Source organism: Camarhynchus parvulus, chromosome 2, assembly GCF_901933205.1.
Source record: "Camarhynchus parvulus chromosome 2, STF_HiC, whole genome shotgun sequence".
Taxonomy (NCBI): domain Eukaryota; kingdom Metazoa; phylum Chordata; class Aves; order Passeriformes; family Thraupidae; genus Camarhynchus; species Camarhynchus parvulus.
Genome location: NC_044572.1, coordinates 8,192,886 through 8,205,475, shown reverse-complemented (window position 1 = coordinate 8,205,475; position 12,590 = coordinate 8,192,886). Strand labels below are relative to the sequence as shown.

The window sequence follows — 12,590 nt, the reverse complement described above, 5'->3', positions numbered from 1 at the left end:
ACCAAACCACAGCAGGAATCTGCATGCTTACCCTGCCCCCTCCATATTTCGTTTCAGATTATGAATTTCAGCATTTTGGAAGACAATGGCAGGAAGATTCTGTACTTTAAGGCACAAAACCACGACACACTTACTCTGCTTTCCTGCTATACAATAGCAAGGCTGTTTTTCTTCAACTGTACAACCCCTGCTGAAGCTGATCTTGCCAAGTTCAGTTTAGGATTTTTTTTTTAACCACTGCATATGCATGACTGAATATTTGTTATGCAACCATAACAACTGTCCTTTTCAAGAAAGATTCCTGCATAATGCCAGCACAGAGAGTCCAAGGCAAACACAGCTTGATCTTAAAACTTTAATAGTAAAAAAAGTGTAAAACCAAACACACCGCTGAAAACTTACCAGTAAGAATGAGAATTTAAGTGTTCAAATTCAGAATAGTGCAAATTTTCTTCACTCCCCTCCCCACCTCTTCCAAACTTAAATCACTTTGGTTAAGATACTCAGAAGTATTGGCAAAAAATGAACTTTTGACTTATGTTTTTGGCTGTATTATTTCTAACAGGTACAGATTTAGTTTCAGACTTTACAAACAAATCTGAGATACTTCTCTATCAAATATCCATAGAGATCACTGCCAGCTTTACTTACATCTGGTTTCACAACATTTTGAAATGAGTTTCAAGATGGTTACAAAGCTGTATCTCCAGCAAGGGAGCAGCTCCTTAAACAGCTGAGCTGAACCTGTCCCAATCTCTTCAAGTAGTTCTATAAAATTTGATTATTTAGGTTTTGAACATTTGAGGAAGGATCTTATATCAATGAAATTACTCTTGATTTACACCAAAGTAAGGTTAGAATTGGGGTCTGCTCTGTAGTATAGACTTTGTGCTAAACTTTTGTTGCTAGCGTTCCCTTAGAAGAGTGAAAACAGCCAGAACAGAGACCAGGCCTCAACTTCTGTTTTGATGGTTCAACCTTTAACTGAAGCCTCTAACTATAACTGAAGCCATGTAAGATTGGAAAAGAACACAACAACAACAACAAAAAAATTGCATAATACAAAAAAGGCAAATCCATAAAAGTTTACAAGTACACCATAACCACAAAATTGGAGTATTTCTAAAAATTTGGGTTCAATGTAAGATACAACAAAACTAGCTTTACTAGTTAAATAAATTATTGCTCCATTTGACTCCATGCAGCATTGAAATGAACTCAGAACCCTTTTCTCTTTAATCTCTCATAAGAAATGATCGATATTGAAGAGAACTTGAGGCTCAGACTTACTGTACATTGCACTTCAACTTTTAAGACCTAATACTTGCTATTTAGGTCTCCTGTGGTCTAAGCTATCAAATGAATACGTTGTGCTCACCAGAACTATGTATTAAGAAACACCAAATGTTTAATATAGTGACATAAGCACTTTTGTTGTTTTCAAGAAGGCAATCACAGATTGCAAGTTCTATAGGGTTGTGTAAAAACAAGTAGTGATCTCTTTCAGAAACTGAACTGAGAAAACAAACTGTTAGCTGTTCTTCACATACAGTTTAAATCACATTTGAGGCCCAATTCTGTTTCTCATCATTTCAGTCCAAACACGGATTCAAAGGACAGCTCTAAGAGGAAATGACAAATCAAAGAACTTGGGGGCACGTGCTCCATGGCCAAGCACTGACATGGAATGCATGGTTTTTCAGTGACATCAGACATTTGAGATACTGAAGATGTCCTTTGGTGAGACACTGAAGCAGGGGTCTAATATTAAGCAGGCATAGTCACACACACAGAGATTTCTTACTGAATTGTGGCCAGAGCTTGATTCTTGCAAATCTAACTGCAAGCCTCAGGAGTAATGAAATTTCCAGTTGGAATCTCTTGATAAAGGTTCACATTTGAACAAGATTGTCTCCTGTGCTCACTTTTCATACTGAAGTAATTTAGAAATTCCAAACTAAGGCTTCCAATCTCTCATCCCTCAAACCCTCTCCACCGTCAAAGACAGAAACTTAATGCAGCATTACAAGTAAGGGCATGATTCCTTCATAAGACTCCTAAAAGCATTAGTGCAATGCCTTTAATCTGTTTTGATCACTCTTATTTTTAAATAACCCTATTTCTTAAAGATTTGGATAAATACTATTCCTATTAAACCATACTTCATCATTGTTAAGCACCATCGATCTACTTCCTTTGGGCACTGATACAAGAGCTTGTAATTAAATTTCAGTTTCAAGGCTTTAAACCATGGCAGCTGATTCAATAACTTACAGTGGAATCTAATACTTGGAAAACTGCCACTTAGCCTGAACAGTTGTATGCACTTGGTGTTAAACTCTTCCAGAGAACAGCCATATGCAAATGCTTATGTGGTAAATCGGGGTAAGATTTCAAGATAAGCAGTTAATTTCACTTGGCTATTCTAAGAGAGGATAAATTTTTTTTCCCCACAAGTCATTTGTGCAGTGAGCCCATAAAGAGATTATTTCTTCTAAATAATCTTCACTTTTAGAAAGGAACACATCTTCATAAAGTTGCTTTCACACTGGCACCGGGTATTCTTCTTCAAAGGCTTAGTCATTGTGTGGTTTCTCTGGAATACCCTATGGATAAAAAACATCAAACACATGTTAGGTTTTAATGCCATCTGATAAGTGACTACATTATGCAGTATTTTCAATTATTAAATAGTAAAGTAACTCCAGTTAGGCTGACAATGACCTAGAGAGCATGGCTTCTTTTAAAAGCTTAACGAGGATGTGCTCCTTAACCGTGGACAAAAAATCACTATGTGTGTTTGTTTCCTCAATCAGTGCATCTGAAAAATCCATCTGCCAATTGCATGGCTTTTTATAAGACTTTGTTATCTTTCCTCTCTATCTCAGTTTATTTCTTAGCAGAAGGTACTCAATGCGTCATTAATTCAGTTTAAACAGCCCTTTTCCAAACTGCCTTTAACCACAAGCTTTATTTTCCAGTCAAAGCCTGGTATCAGAGACTTACTCATTTCTTCCTAACTCTCTTTTCTAGTATGGGATGCAGTAATATGTCACTATAAGATATTTAACCCATTTTTCTTTGAAAAAAAGCTTGTAACTTGTTCCCTTTCTAAGGTCAAAATGCAAATATATTTTCAAGTACTGAATGCATTCTCAGTTCTCCAGCCTCTAGCACTAGTACACAATAGATATTTGTGAGGCCCAAGTTCTGAATACCACACTAATTTGTCAGATGCTGAGAAAGATGGTTACAGCTCAAAAATGAAGCATTGCCACCCACTTAACCCAGCTGATGAGCACTGACTGAGCAACTCTAGGTGTCAGAATGAGCAGAAAGGACTGATGGCAGCAGCAGCACCTTCACATCTTCTTTTGCTATAAAACCTACTAAAAGAAAACACTGGACTTCATCTTTAAGCTGCTAGCAAAAAAATCCCAACAAGCCAGAGAAAACCCCAAAGTCTCGGCTGACAGCAGGTTTGCTGAAAGGTCACACTGCACTTTGGGAGCTCCCTTGAAATCCAGTGACTGGAAAGCAGCAAGGATCTCCCAGCTAACATTTATCAGCATGGGAGAAGATGTCTCAGGGACACTTTTCATTTCACTTTTCATTTCTAACTGGAAAAGCTAGACAGGGGCTGAGGAAGAAGCAAAGCAACTTTACTCCACTCATTTCCACAGGTGCCACCTTCTACTCTGGAAGTATCTGTCACATGCACCAAAGAGCTCAGGGGCTGCAGCACAATATAGCCAGAGAAGTAACTGTTTAATTCAAGTATGGGTTAAAAAATGCTACATTCCATCTTCCTGCCACAACCACCATGACTGACAAAACAGACTGGGACTTCTGAATTACCTCTACAGAAGAAAGATGTGGTTGATTGAATTACAGACTCTACTTCTTGGGAATTCCAGCACACAATGCTACACAATGACTTGCAGAAGTGTTCCTATAAAAATGTTGCACTTCCCCAAGTTTTTCCAGACTGAGTAATGGCAATGTAAAACACATGAGAAGACACCTCTAAATAACCAGCATAAAAAGTTCTGCACTGCCAATTTTCCCCTTTCTTTAAAAGGAAGATGACAAGATTGACAGAAAAGCTGCAGGATCCAGGCTAATTTTAACTACACTCAGGTGAGATGCCAGGTGAAACAATAGCAAAGGAAAAAGCTCTATGTGTCTAAATTCATTTTAGCTCTTTCTAGTTTAAGCTCTTTGCTTTCTAACAGGAGCAGCAGAGCAACTGAAAAGGACTGTGTGAAATACAGAACTGTAGCATAAAAACAACTATAATTTTATTTTGAGACTTTGCTGCCCATATAGGTAGTCCTAAATAAACCCAAATGCTGATTGTATGCATCAGTGAGATTTGAAAGGGGAGTGGTGAACTTGTGTTTCAAAAAAAACTTTAACACCCTTCAGTAAAAATTGAAGACATCTAAACCACAGCAGCCTTAGGAAAGTTAACTTGAAGGATGTTTTCCAGGACACAGGACTTACAAGAAAGACAGAAATTAAATCAACACAATATTAATTATTGTTTTCCATCAGTGTCAGAATGCCTTTCACAACCAAGCCTTAGGCTGATGTGCAAACACACAGCCAGGTTTACTCTTCAGTGTGCCACAAGGAAATAATTCCTTAAGAACCTGGCAAACAAGACAGCAGTTTATATTATCCCTTTATATATGGAGTGATACTTGAATCATGTTTGAAGTAACCAGCAAGAGAATATTTGATTTTGGAGCAGTGGAATTTGATGCTATATAGGGACGTTTCCCTATATGTACTTTTGTGCATGAATAATTAGAGAAAGCCCAGCAGTGTCTCAGTTCTCCAGCTACCCTAAATGTTAATTATAAATACTGATAGAGCAGGAGCAATGTACTGATTCCAGTCTTATTTAGGCTGCCACTGGAAAAAGTTAAATACAAAAGATATTCAAACACTTACTAAGACAATACCCACTCTACTGGCAACACAGGTTGTCTGCTTACAGTTCAGCTCTTAGGAATACATCTATTTAACTCTGACAGTTTGTGAGTCATACCCTTCAAGGCATAGTTTATTCTTGGACTAACAACAATGGAAGGCATTTGGATTGTTAAGGAAACTACTAATTATGCAGTAATTACCATAGCCAGCTGGCGTCCTATGTTTCCTACAGTCACACCTCCTGAGAAAAATATACATGGAAGCCAAGAACGAATGTAAAGGAAATCTGGGGATGTATACCTAGTAAAGAAAAGGGAACAAGTTAGAAAGTTAGAGACAAGTAACTTCCATCATCTTACATGCTCTTAACCAGATGTTACAGAATTCTCTCCCTGGGCTTCAAAAAAAAAAAAAAAAAAAAGCAGCAACAAAGGAGATGGAAACTGGGAGACCAAATTAAATCTGTAAACTTCACAAGCTTCTAAATGCCCTTGTTCTAGCCAGTAAAGTTTAGAAATTCACTCTGCTGAGAGCCAGGGGAAGTTCAGTTTTCTGAGGTGTTACCATTTCAAGACACATCCCAATCCCAATGCTCCCCACCTTCCACCCACAGTTCTCAGTCTGGGCATTTGGAACAACTGGAGCACTACCTTAGACAAACAAAACATCTTCTTACAAAAATGTGCCAGATACATTAACAACTAAATTCCAGTTCATGTGCACCCATGCTTTTAGTTAAGAGAATTGAAATAGTATTTTAGAAGCTAACTTACTGATAAACACCATTATATACAAGAAACTGGGTTATCAGTGTTGCTACAAAGGCTATTGTTATTCCAAGGCCGAGACCACTTCTTGAACGATCAAATGTCCACCAAAGCCCCAGTGATAAGGCTGCCAGAGTCAGGGACAGCTGGATGTTGTTTGCAAAGTCTAGTTTCTGGAAAAAGATGTTAAGGACAGCGCTTTTTTAAGTCTGTAGACATCCTGTTGCTGAAACTGAACAAGGGAGAATTCAAACTGAAGGTGAGCACAATTCTCTGTCTTTAAACACAATACATTTAGGATTTGGTTTTCAGACCTGCCAAGCAATCATAGCTCTTGCTAACTCTGACTGGAGCATGACTGCAAAGTCAACATCAATTTTTGTCACACGAAGCATCTAGAGAATAGACTACATTCTGAAACATTTAACTTTGATGGATTTTTGTCTCAAGCAACCTAAGAGAGCTGGATTACCCAGGTATTTTTAATACAAACATATTTTGTGCTTCTCACTATCACATCACTAGTTAGTTGTGTTAGCTTTTAGATGTAGACAAGATATAGATTAAACAACACAGCTTACACTGTGATGCTTGCAGTTATACAAGCATCACAGCTTATATATATAAGCTCTTGGAGACTTATATCACACCCAAGACAGCTCAGCTACCTTAGAAGATATAAAATCAGCAGGATGGCTTCTGTGGTAGCGTTGGAAACAGAAAAGTTTTAATAAAAGGCAAAATAACAAAACTCTTACAGGTGCAAGAGGTTCTTGCTCTTGGTAAAACGCCCCACAAAAGCAATTAGTTCCTTTGTTCTCTTCATTTTCTAGTCAATTGCTTAGGTGGGACTTTTTGGCTCCTCTCCAGTTGGCTATCCTTAAGTTTGAGATGAAGTCCCCCAGGTCCTATGAGGTGTCTTTTTTACCTAATTGAGGAGAGCAACTTCTGGGCTTTTTTCCTCTTTTAGGAGACAAAGGAGAGTTTTGTCACTCCGTCAACAGGGGGCACATCCCAGACCTTCTCTGCCAGGAGCACCACCCTCACCTTGGCAATCCTCCCCCAGACCCCAGACAGTGGCAGAGCCATTACTGAGCCCAGAGCAAGCCCAGGGAGCACACACGAGCTGAAGGATACAGCACTGGCGTGGTTGATGCCCACGAAGACGGCGATGCAGCGCATGACGCTGGCCCACTCCCGCTTGAACTTGTGGGGCTCCCCGAGGTGGCTGTCGATGCAGGGGTACAGCAGGCCAACCACAGCTGCAAGAGAAGGAACAACACTTGCACCAGCTGCCAGGCAAGGATTACTCCAATATTACTAAATATTAGCTTGGCATAAAAGTGCTTGAGAAAGCAGCAAGGTGCTCATGACACTGCTGTAAACCTGATGAAGAAAACACAACTATTACCTAACTTTTCTACTTTAAAGAAGTAAAAGCCCAGCTCTTTGAACCTTTAAATATATATTGCATTGTTCAGGTATCTGACTTGAAGAAGCTCCTTTTGTTTAAAGAGATTTGTCATTTGACATCCTGAGCAAAGGCTTGTACCAATAAAAGCAAAGCACAATAAAAGCTTTGCCAGGAGTGGAATCTGTGTTCATTGCTCACGTGCAGGGCTGACAGCTTTATGAACATGATTCATCAGCTGTGAATCAGGCCCTGAATTAAATATTTGCATGGACTTAAAAGTTTATTAGCAGAGCTGCTTTCTCTCCTTTTGCTGGGCTGTAAGTCAGCCCAGGGCTCCCGTCCATGTCAGATGAATTCTGATACCAAACAGAAGCAGAGCTGAACTTAAACAAGCAGCTGCCATCAGTCTATTTATATCAGGGAAAAATAGATACTCACACAATTAACCAGACAAAGTTTTTATCTCCATAAAGCATTTTTCAGCCTTTATCACTCTGAAAGTTGGTTGCAGAAGAAAAACAGGCTAGTGTTAGCTCAGTTGCTGGCACAAACACCAGAGTTTCATTCTTCTAGGGATTGCAACTCCCTGAGTTGTCACCAACTCCAGGGTTAGACATGCTGCTTTTACTGAGTGCAACTTCTATGTTTATTAATTTCCTTTCCTGCTCTCTCTTTTTTTTTTTCAATCCCTTAAACTCCTAAGATTAATAAATGCTATGTTAAGAAGGCTGGAGAACATACTATTCCAAGCTGTTCTGAAACAGCTGCATTACTCTGATGCCACTACCAGGACTCCTACCTTATGATAACAGCTAAATTCCGAAGTTTAATCCAAGTGTGACAGGACTATGAGAACTCTCACTGGAGAATATCCCAGGCCAGCCTTTAATGAACCTTAATGTTCATCCTTTAACCATCCTTTAATGTTCATCCATTAATGAACACAGTTCATTATTCATTTGAGTTTATGGTTCATTATTCATACTCCCTTCACTGTGTGATACAAATGCACATCACATAACTGCATCAAACCAAAATATGCAGGAGTTGTTCAAACTATTTTCAAGGCAAATTAAAAACTATTACAGTGGGTTTATTCCCCAAAATTTAACTCCTTTTTAATCCTCCAACCCTTTACCAAAACTTTGTCTAGACACAGACTGGGGGGTTACAAATGATAAACCACAAAGTATGTGCCAGCTGCTGTGACAACCACACTGTGGCCTGAGCCTTCTGTGGTACGTGCCCAGCAGCGGGCAAGGGACAGGCAGGTGACAGGCAGGGACAGCAGGCAGGGGCCAGGAAGGAGACAGGGACAGGAGACAGGGCACGGTTAGGTGACAGGAGCAGCAGGCAAGGCACTGAGAGAAAGCAGGTGATGGGACAGGAGGCAAGGGACAGGCAGGTGACAGGGGACAGACAGGTGACAGGGGCAAGGGACAGCAAGAAGGCACCGGGCAGGGGCAGTGGGCAAGCGGCACCAGGCAGGGGCCGGGCCGGTGACAGGGCTTGGTGGGGGCCAGGCTGGTGACTTTTTAAACTGATTATCATGCCCCACATATTGTCTGGTAGAACACCATCACGTTATTTTAGGTAACTGGATAATATGTAACAAAGCGTCTAACATCTACACTTTTTGGTAGGAGTACCACAAGCACATTTGTACACCTGTCTTTGGGAACAAATTCGAAGCCTTAGAAATGAATTTACAGAAGAAGGGCCGGTGACAGGGGTGGGGGATCAGGCCAGTGAGAAGGGTGGGAGTCAGACCGGTGACAGAGGTCAGCTGGTGACAGGGCTCGGTTGGGGCTCTGTGGGGCCCGGGCCGGTGACAGGGCTCGGTTGGGGCTCGGGGCCGGTGACAGGGCCGGTGAGGCTCGTGGGGGGCGCGGCTCGGTTGGGGTGGGGAGGGGGAGAGGGGCGGTTGAGGCTCTGTGGGGCCCGGGCCGGTGACAGGGCTCTGTGGGGCCGGTGACAGGGCTCGGTTGAGGCTCTATGGGGCCCGGGCCGGTGACAGGGCTCTGTGGGGCCGGTGACAGGGCTCGGTTGGGGCTCTGTCGGGCCCGGGGCCGGTGACAGGGCTCTGTGGGGCCGGTGACAGGGCCGGGTGCGGTTGGGGCGGGCCGGTGACAGGCCCGGCCCTGGGGCTGCCGGGCCGGTGACAGGGCTCTGTGGGGCCGGTGACAGGGCTCGGTTGGGGCTCTGTGGGGCCCGGGGCCGGTGACAGGGCCGCGCGCGCCGCCGCACGTGACTTCCTTGTTGTGGCCCAGCCCGTGGTCAGTCGCGGGCGCAGCCAATGGCAAGCGCCGCCCGCCACTCACCAGTTCGGCGGCAGCCAATGGGCGCCGGGGGGCGGGGCCGACACGCGGCCGCGGGGGGCGGGGGCAGCGCGGGAGCCCCGCGCGGGGCGGGCGGCACCGGAGAGCGGCGGGAACGCCGCGGTCACCCCGAGCCCGAGCCCCGATTGCAGCCAGGGACACCCCCCGCTTCACCCACATTCAGGGCGCACCAGCTCAAAACCGGCCCTGGGACACGCGGGGATAAAGCCGGGCGCGCATCCTCCCAAAAGCCCGAGCTCGCATCACTCGCTGCCGGATGGGAATGCGGGGCTCCCGCGCGCACGGGTCACGCATTCGGCCCCACCGCCTCTCCTCCTCCACGAGAGGATGAGGAAAAACCCAAAATCACCCGTGGAGGTCAGCGACTCACCTGCTGCTGTGCCGCAGCACGGGGGCACCCACCAGGCGGAGGAGAAGAGAGTAGAAATCACTTCGTCGGGGAACAAAGTCACATTCCGCTGGATCTGCAGCAAGTTCAGCACCAGGGCCATGAAAGCACCCACGACGAAGAGCACCACGCTCCTCTGCACCAGGTGCTGACTCCAGTTCAAGGTGCTGCTGGTGCTGCTGGCGCTGGAGGTGCTGGGGCTGCGAGCTCCGCGACCCACCAGCGCCAGCGAGGGGCTCGGCACGGAGGAGCTCAGCATCTCGCCCACCTTGGCGGCCAGCCCCGCCGCCGTGTCGCCCAGCTGGCTCCTGTGCCTTCCTCTGGCAGTGCAGGAACAGCTCCAGGCGCAGCTCTCCAACCTGGGCATTGGCTTCTCCGGACTCCTGAAACACACGCACAGGCACACGCTAGTAAAGCCCCCAATACCGGGTCAGGCCGGCGCCTCCCTCCGCGCTGACATACACCGCCGCATCCTCCAGCACCGCCCGGGCTCCGGGGGCGCCGGGGGATGCAGGGCGACCCGACCCAGCCGAGGGACCCCGGGGCTGCGCCGCCTCATCCCCACGGCAGGACACGGACCCCGGCCTGCAACCCCTGCGGGGACGGGGTTCGCTCCCTAGCCGGGCCCGTCCGTCTGCCCCCGGTTCCCGCCGCCCGCTCACCTCGGGATGGGTTGGGGGAGCTGCGCCGCTCCGCCGCCTCCCTACCGGCTGCGCGCCGCCAGCCCGCGCCCCGGGGAAGGTTTATAAACCCCGAGCCGCGGATGTCACGTTACCCGCCGCCGACCTACCCGCGGCCGCAGGCACCGCCGGGCCCGCCGCTCCGCTCCGCGCCGCCGCCCCGCCCGTCCCTCCCCGCCGGGCGGGGCCAGCGCCGGGCGCGGGAGCCGCCGCGCCAGCCCCGGGCGGCCGCGGCCGCGCTTCGGGTGAGGCGGCGCAGCCAATGGCGGCCGGGCGGCTGATATGACGTGCCGGACACACCACCCGCCTCCCGGGCCCGCCGCTCCGCCCGCAGCGCGGCGGCGGCGGCGGCGGTGGAAGGACCGGGCGGGACCGTGCGGCGGCGGGAGCGCGCCGGGGATGCGCGCCGCCCCCGGCGGGGAGGGGAGGGCGGTGGAGGGATGGAGATGCTGGCGGTCGTGACGCTGTCATGGAATCAGAGAATGGTCAAGGTTCGACGAGACCTTTAAGGTCATCATGTCCAACTCTGAACCCAGTGACCCCGCTGAAGCCTTTAAATCACTAACCCACATCACCCAGTGCCAGCTCCAGGCGCCTCTTGAACACCTCCAGTGTCCGGATCTCCAGCTGGTCAGAGTGACCCCGAGGAAAGTTCCAAAGTCTATTTTCCCAGCCCGGCGCTTGAAGAAAGAGTTAGGGCTCTTCATTTCTCATGTCCTGCGTCCTGACACTCCAGGGTGACTCCACCACCGCCCTGGGCAATCTATCCCAATGCCTGACCACCCTAAAAGTGATTTTTTTTTGTTTCCAACTATCTAATTTGAATCTCTACAGTGTAATTTTAAGGCCACGTGTCGGTGGCCTTTGCAGCCAAACCCTTGTGTGCTTGCCCAGCCTGCTGCGTGTCCCTTTGGGAGATGGCAGTTGGGAACAGGGGAGGCTGAAGGCGTCTGCTGCGGCGTCTCCTGAAGACGAAGGGATCAGTGATCTCTGTCATAATTCTAAAATGGTGTAAGGGGATCCTGCCAAGCCCGTGACTCCGTGAGACGATGGTGCCAAAGCCAGACGCTGCGTCAGCGAGCAGCCATGGGGTGAGCGGAGGATCCGAGGCTCCTGACTGGTCCCTGACAGCCTGAGCAGCTGCTCTGCCAGCACTGGCAAAGCTCAGGTCACAATCCTCCCACACTAAAATAACAAAAAGCCAGTTAAATACAAGTTCACCCTCTGGACTCTGCAAGGGTTTGGGAAGAGGCCTGTCAGGGATGGTTAAGTGTGAGCTGTACATTATGGCAGAATTTAGCACCAAAAAATGAGGACACAGAGCAGGACTCAGGTCCCAGGTTTCCTTTTTGAGACCCTGCTTCTCCAGGACACGTGGGAGGCTGGTGTATGCAGTAGGAATTGCTGGGCTTCGTGTTTATTAGCTGGATCCTCAATGGATCTTCTTTTCACATGAGGTGTGCCATCATTACACTTGGGAGGAGTATAGGACCCAAGGGCTTCCCAGGTGATGGCACTGAGGATTTAAGGATTTATGTTATGTATTTAAGGATAACTGTGCCTGTGATGGGCACAACGATGGTCCAGGGTCAGTGGTCAGTGGTGGTTCAGTGGTGGTTCCAGTTGTCTTTCATTGATCTGTTAAATGTAGCAAATCAAATACATGAAATCAGTTGAAGATATGGAAAGAGGCAGATCTTCTCTGCATATAATGAAGAGTGAAATTAACCTGGGATATGGCTGTTCCTTCTGTTCTCTGCTCGTTTCCAACTGGGATGGAAAGAGTTAGCATAGCTGATCCTGCTGAGCAAAGTGCCTTTGGAAAATGTGCTGGACAGATTGTCAGTGCCACTGCTGGAAGTGACAGATGAGCCCAGAATTTTTCTCTTAATGCCAACTGGGATCACCCCAGTAATGTCTTGCAGACTTTACTGCTGAACCAAGGTATATGTGTACTGTACTCTGTACTTGTAAATATTCAGTTTCTATTGCTATTTATTGTACTGAAACAGCTTTTGGTTTTACTTTAAAATGCTAAAATTGTTTAGATTCTTCTGTCAG

General features: G+C 46.8%; 1 protein-coding gene across 2 annotated transcripts; it reads right to left on the bottom strand.

Moving 5' to 3' along the window:
* Positions 1-341: 341 nt before the first annotated feature.
* Positions 342-10,688, bottom strand: INSIG1 (insulin induced gene 1). 2 transcript variants are annotated; one of them, XM_030943639.1, is made up of 6 exons: positions 10,640-10,688; positions 9,832-10,232; positions 6,846-6,970; positions 5,715-5,881; positions 5,142-5,241; positions 342-2,606 (listed from the first exon to the last, which is right to left on the bottom strand). In XM_030943639.1, exons 2-6 carry the CDS (start codon positions 10,214-10,216, stop codon positions 2,577-2,579), a joined length of 807 nt encoding a protein of 268 aa, XP_030799499.1. In that variant the 5' UTR covers positions 10,217-10,232; positions 10,640-10,688; the 3' UTR covers positions 342-2,576. The 2 variants fall into 2 exon arrangements, with proteins under 2 accessions (XP_030799499.1, XP_030799498.1); XM_030943638.1 differs by having other exon boundaries at positions 10,512-10,646.
* Between the last annotated feature and the right edge of the window lie 1,902 nt (positions 10,689-12,590).

What these genes read in the sequence shown, in the direction of transcription:
- INSIG1 (XM_030943639.1), bottom strand. Translation starts at nt 10,216, where the DNA reads ATGCCCAGGTTGGAGAGCTGCGCCTGGAGCTGTTCCTGCACTGCCAGA. An exon ending in GCATCAACCACGCCAGTGCT is followed by an intron (nt 5,882 to 6,845) that starts GTATCCTTCAGC and finishes ATCTTTTTCCAG; the next exon opens with AAACTAGACTTTGCAAACAA. An exon ending in TAGGACGCCAGCTGGCTATG is followed by an intron (nt 2,607 to 5,141) that starts GTAATTACTGCA and finishes TTTTATCCATAG; the next exon opens with GGTATTCCAGAGAAACCACA.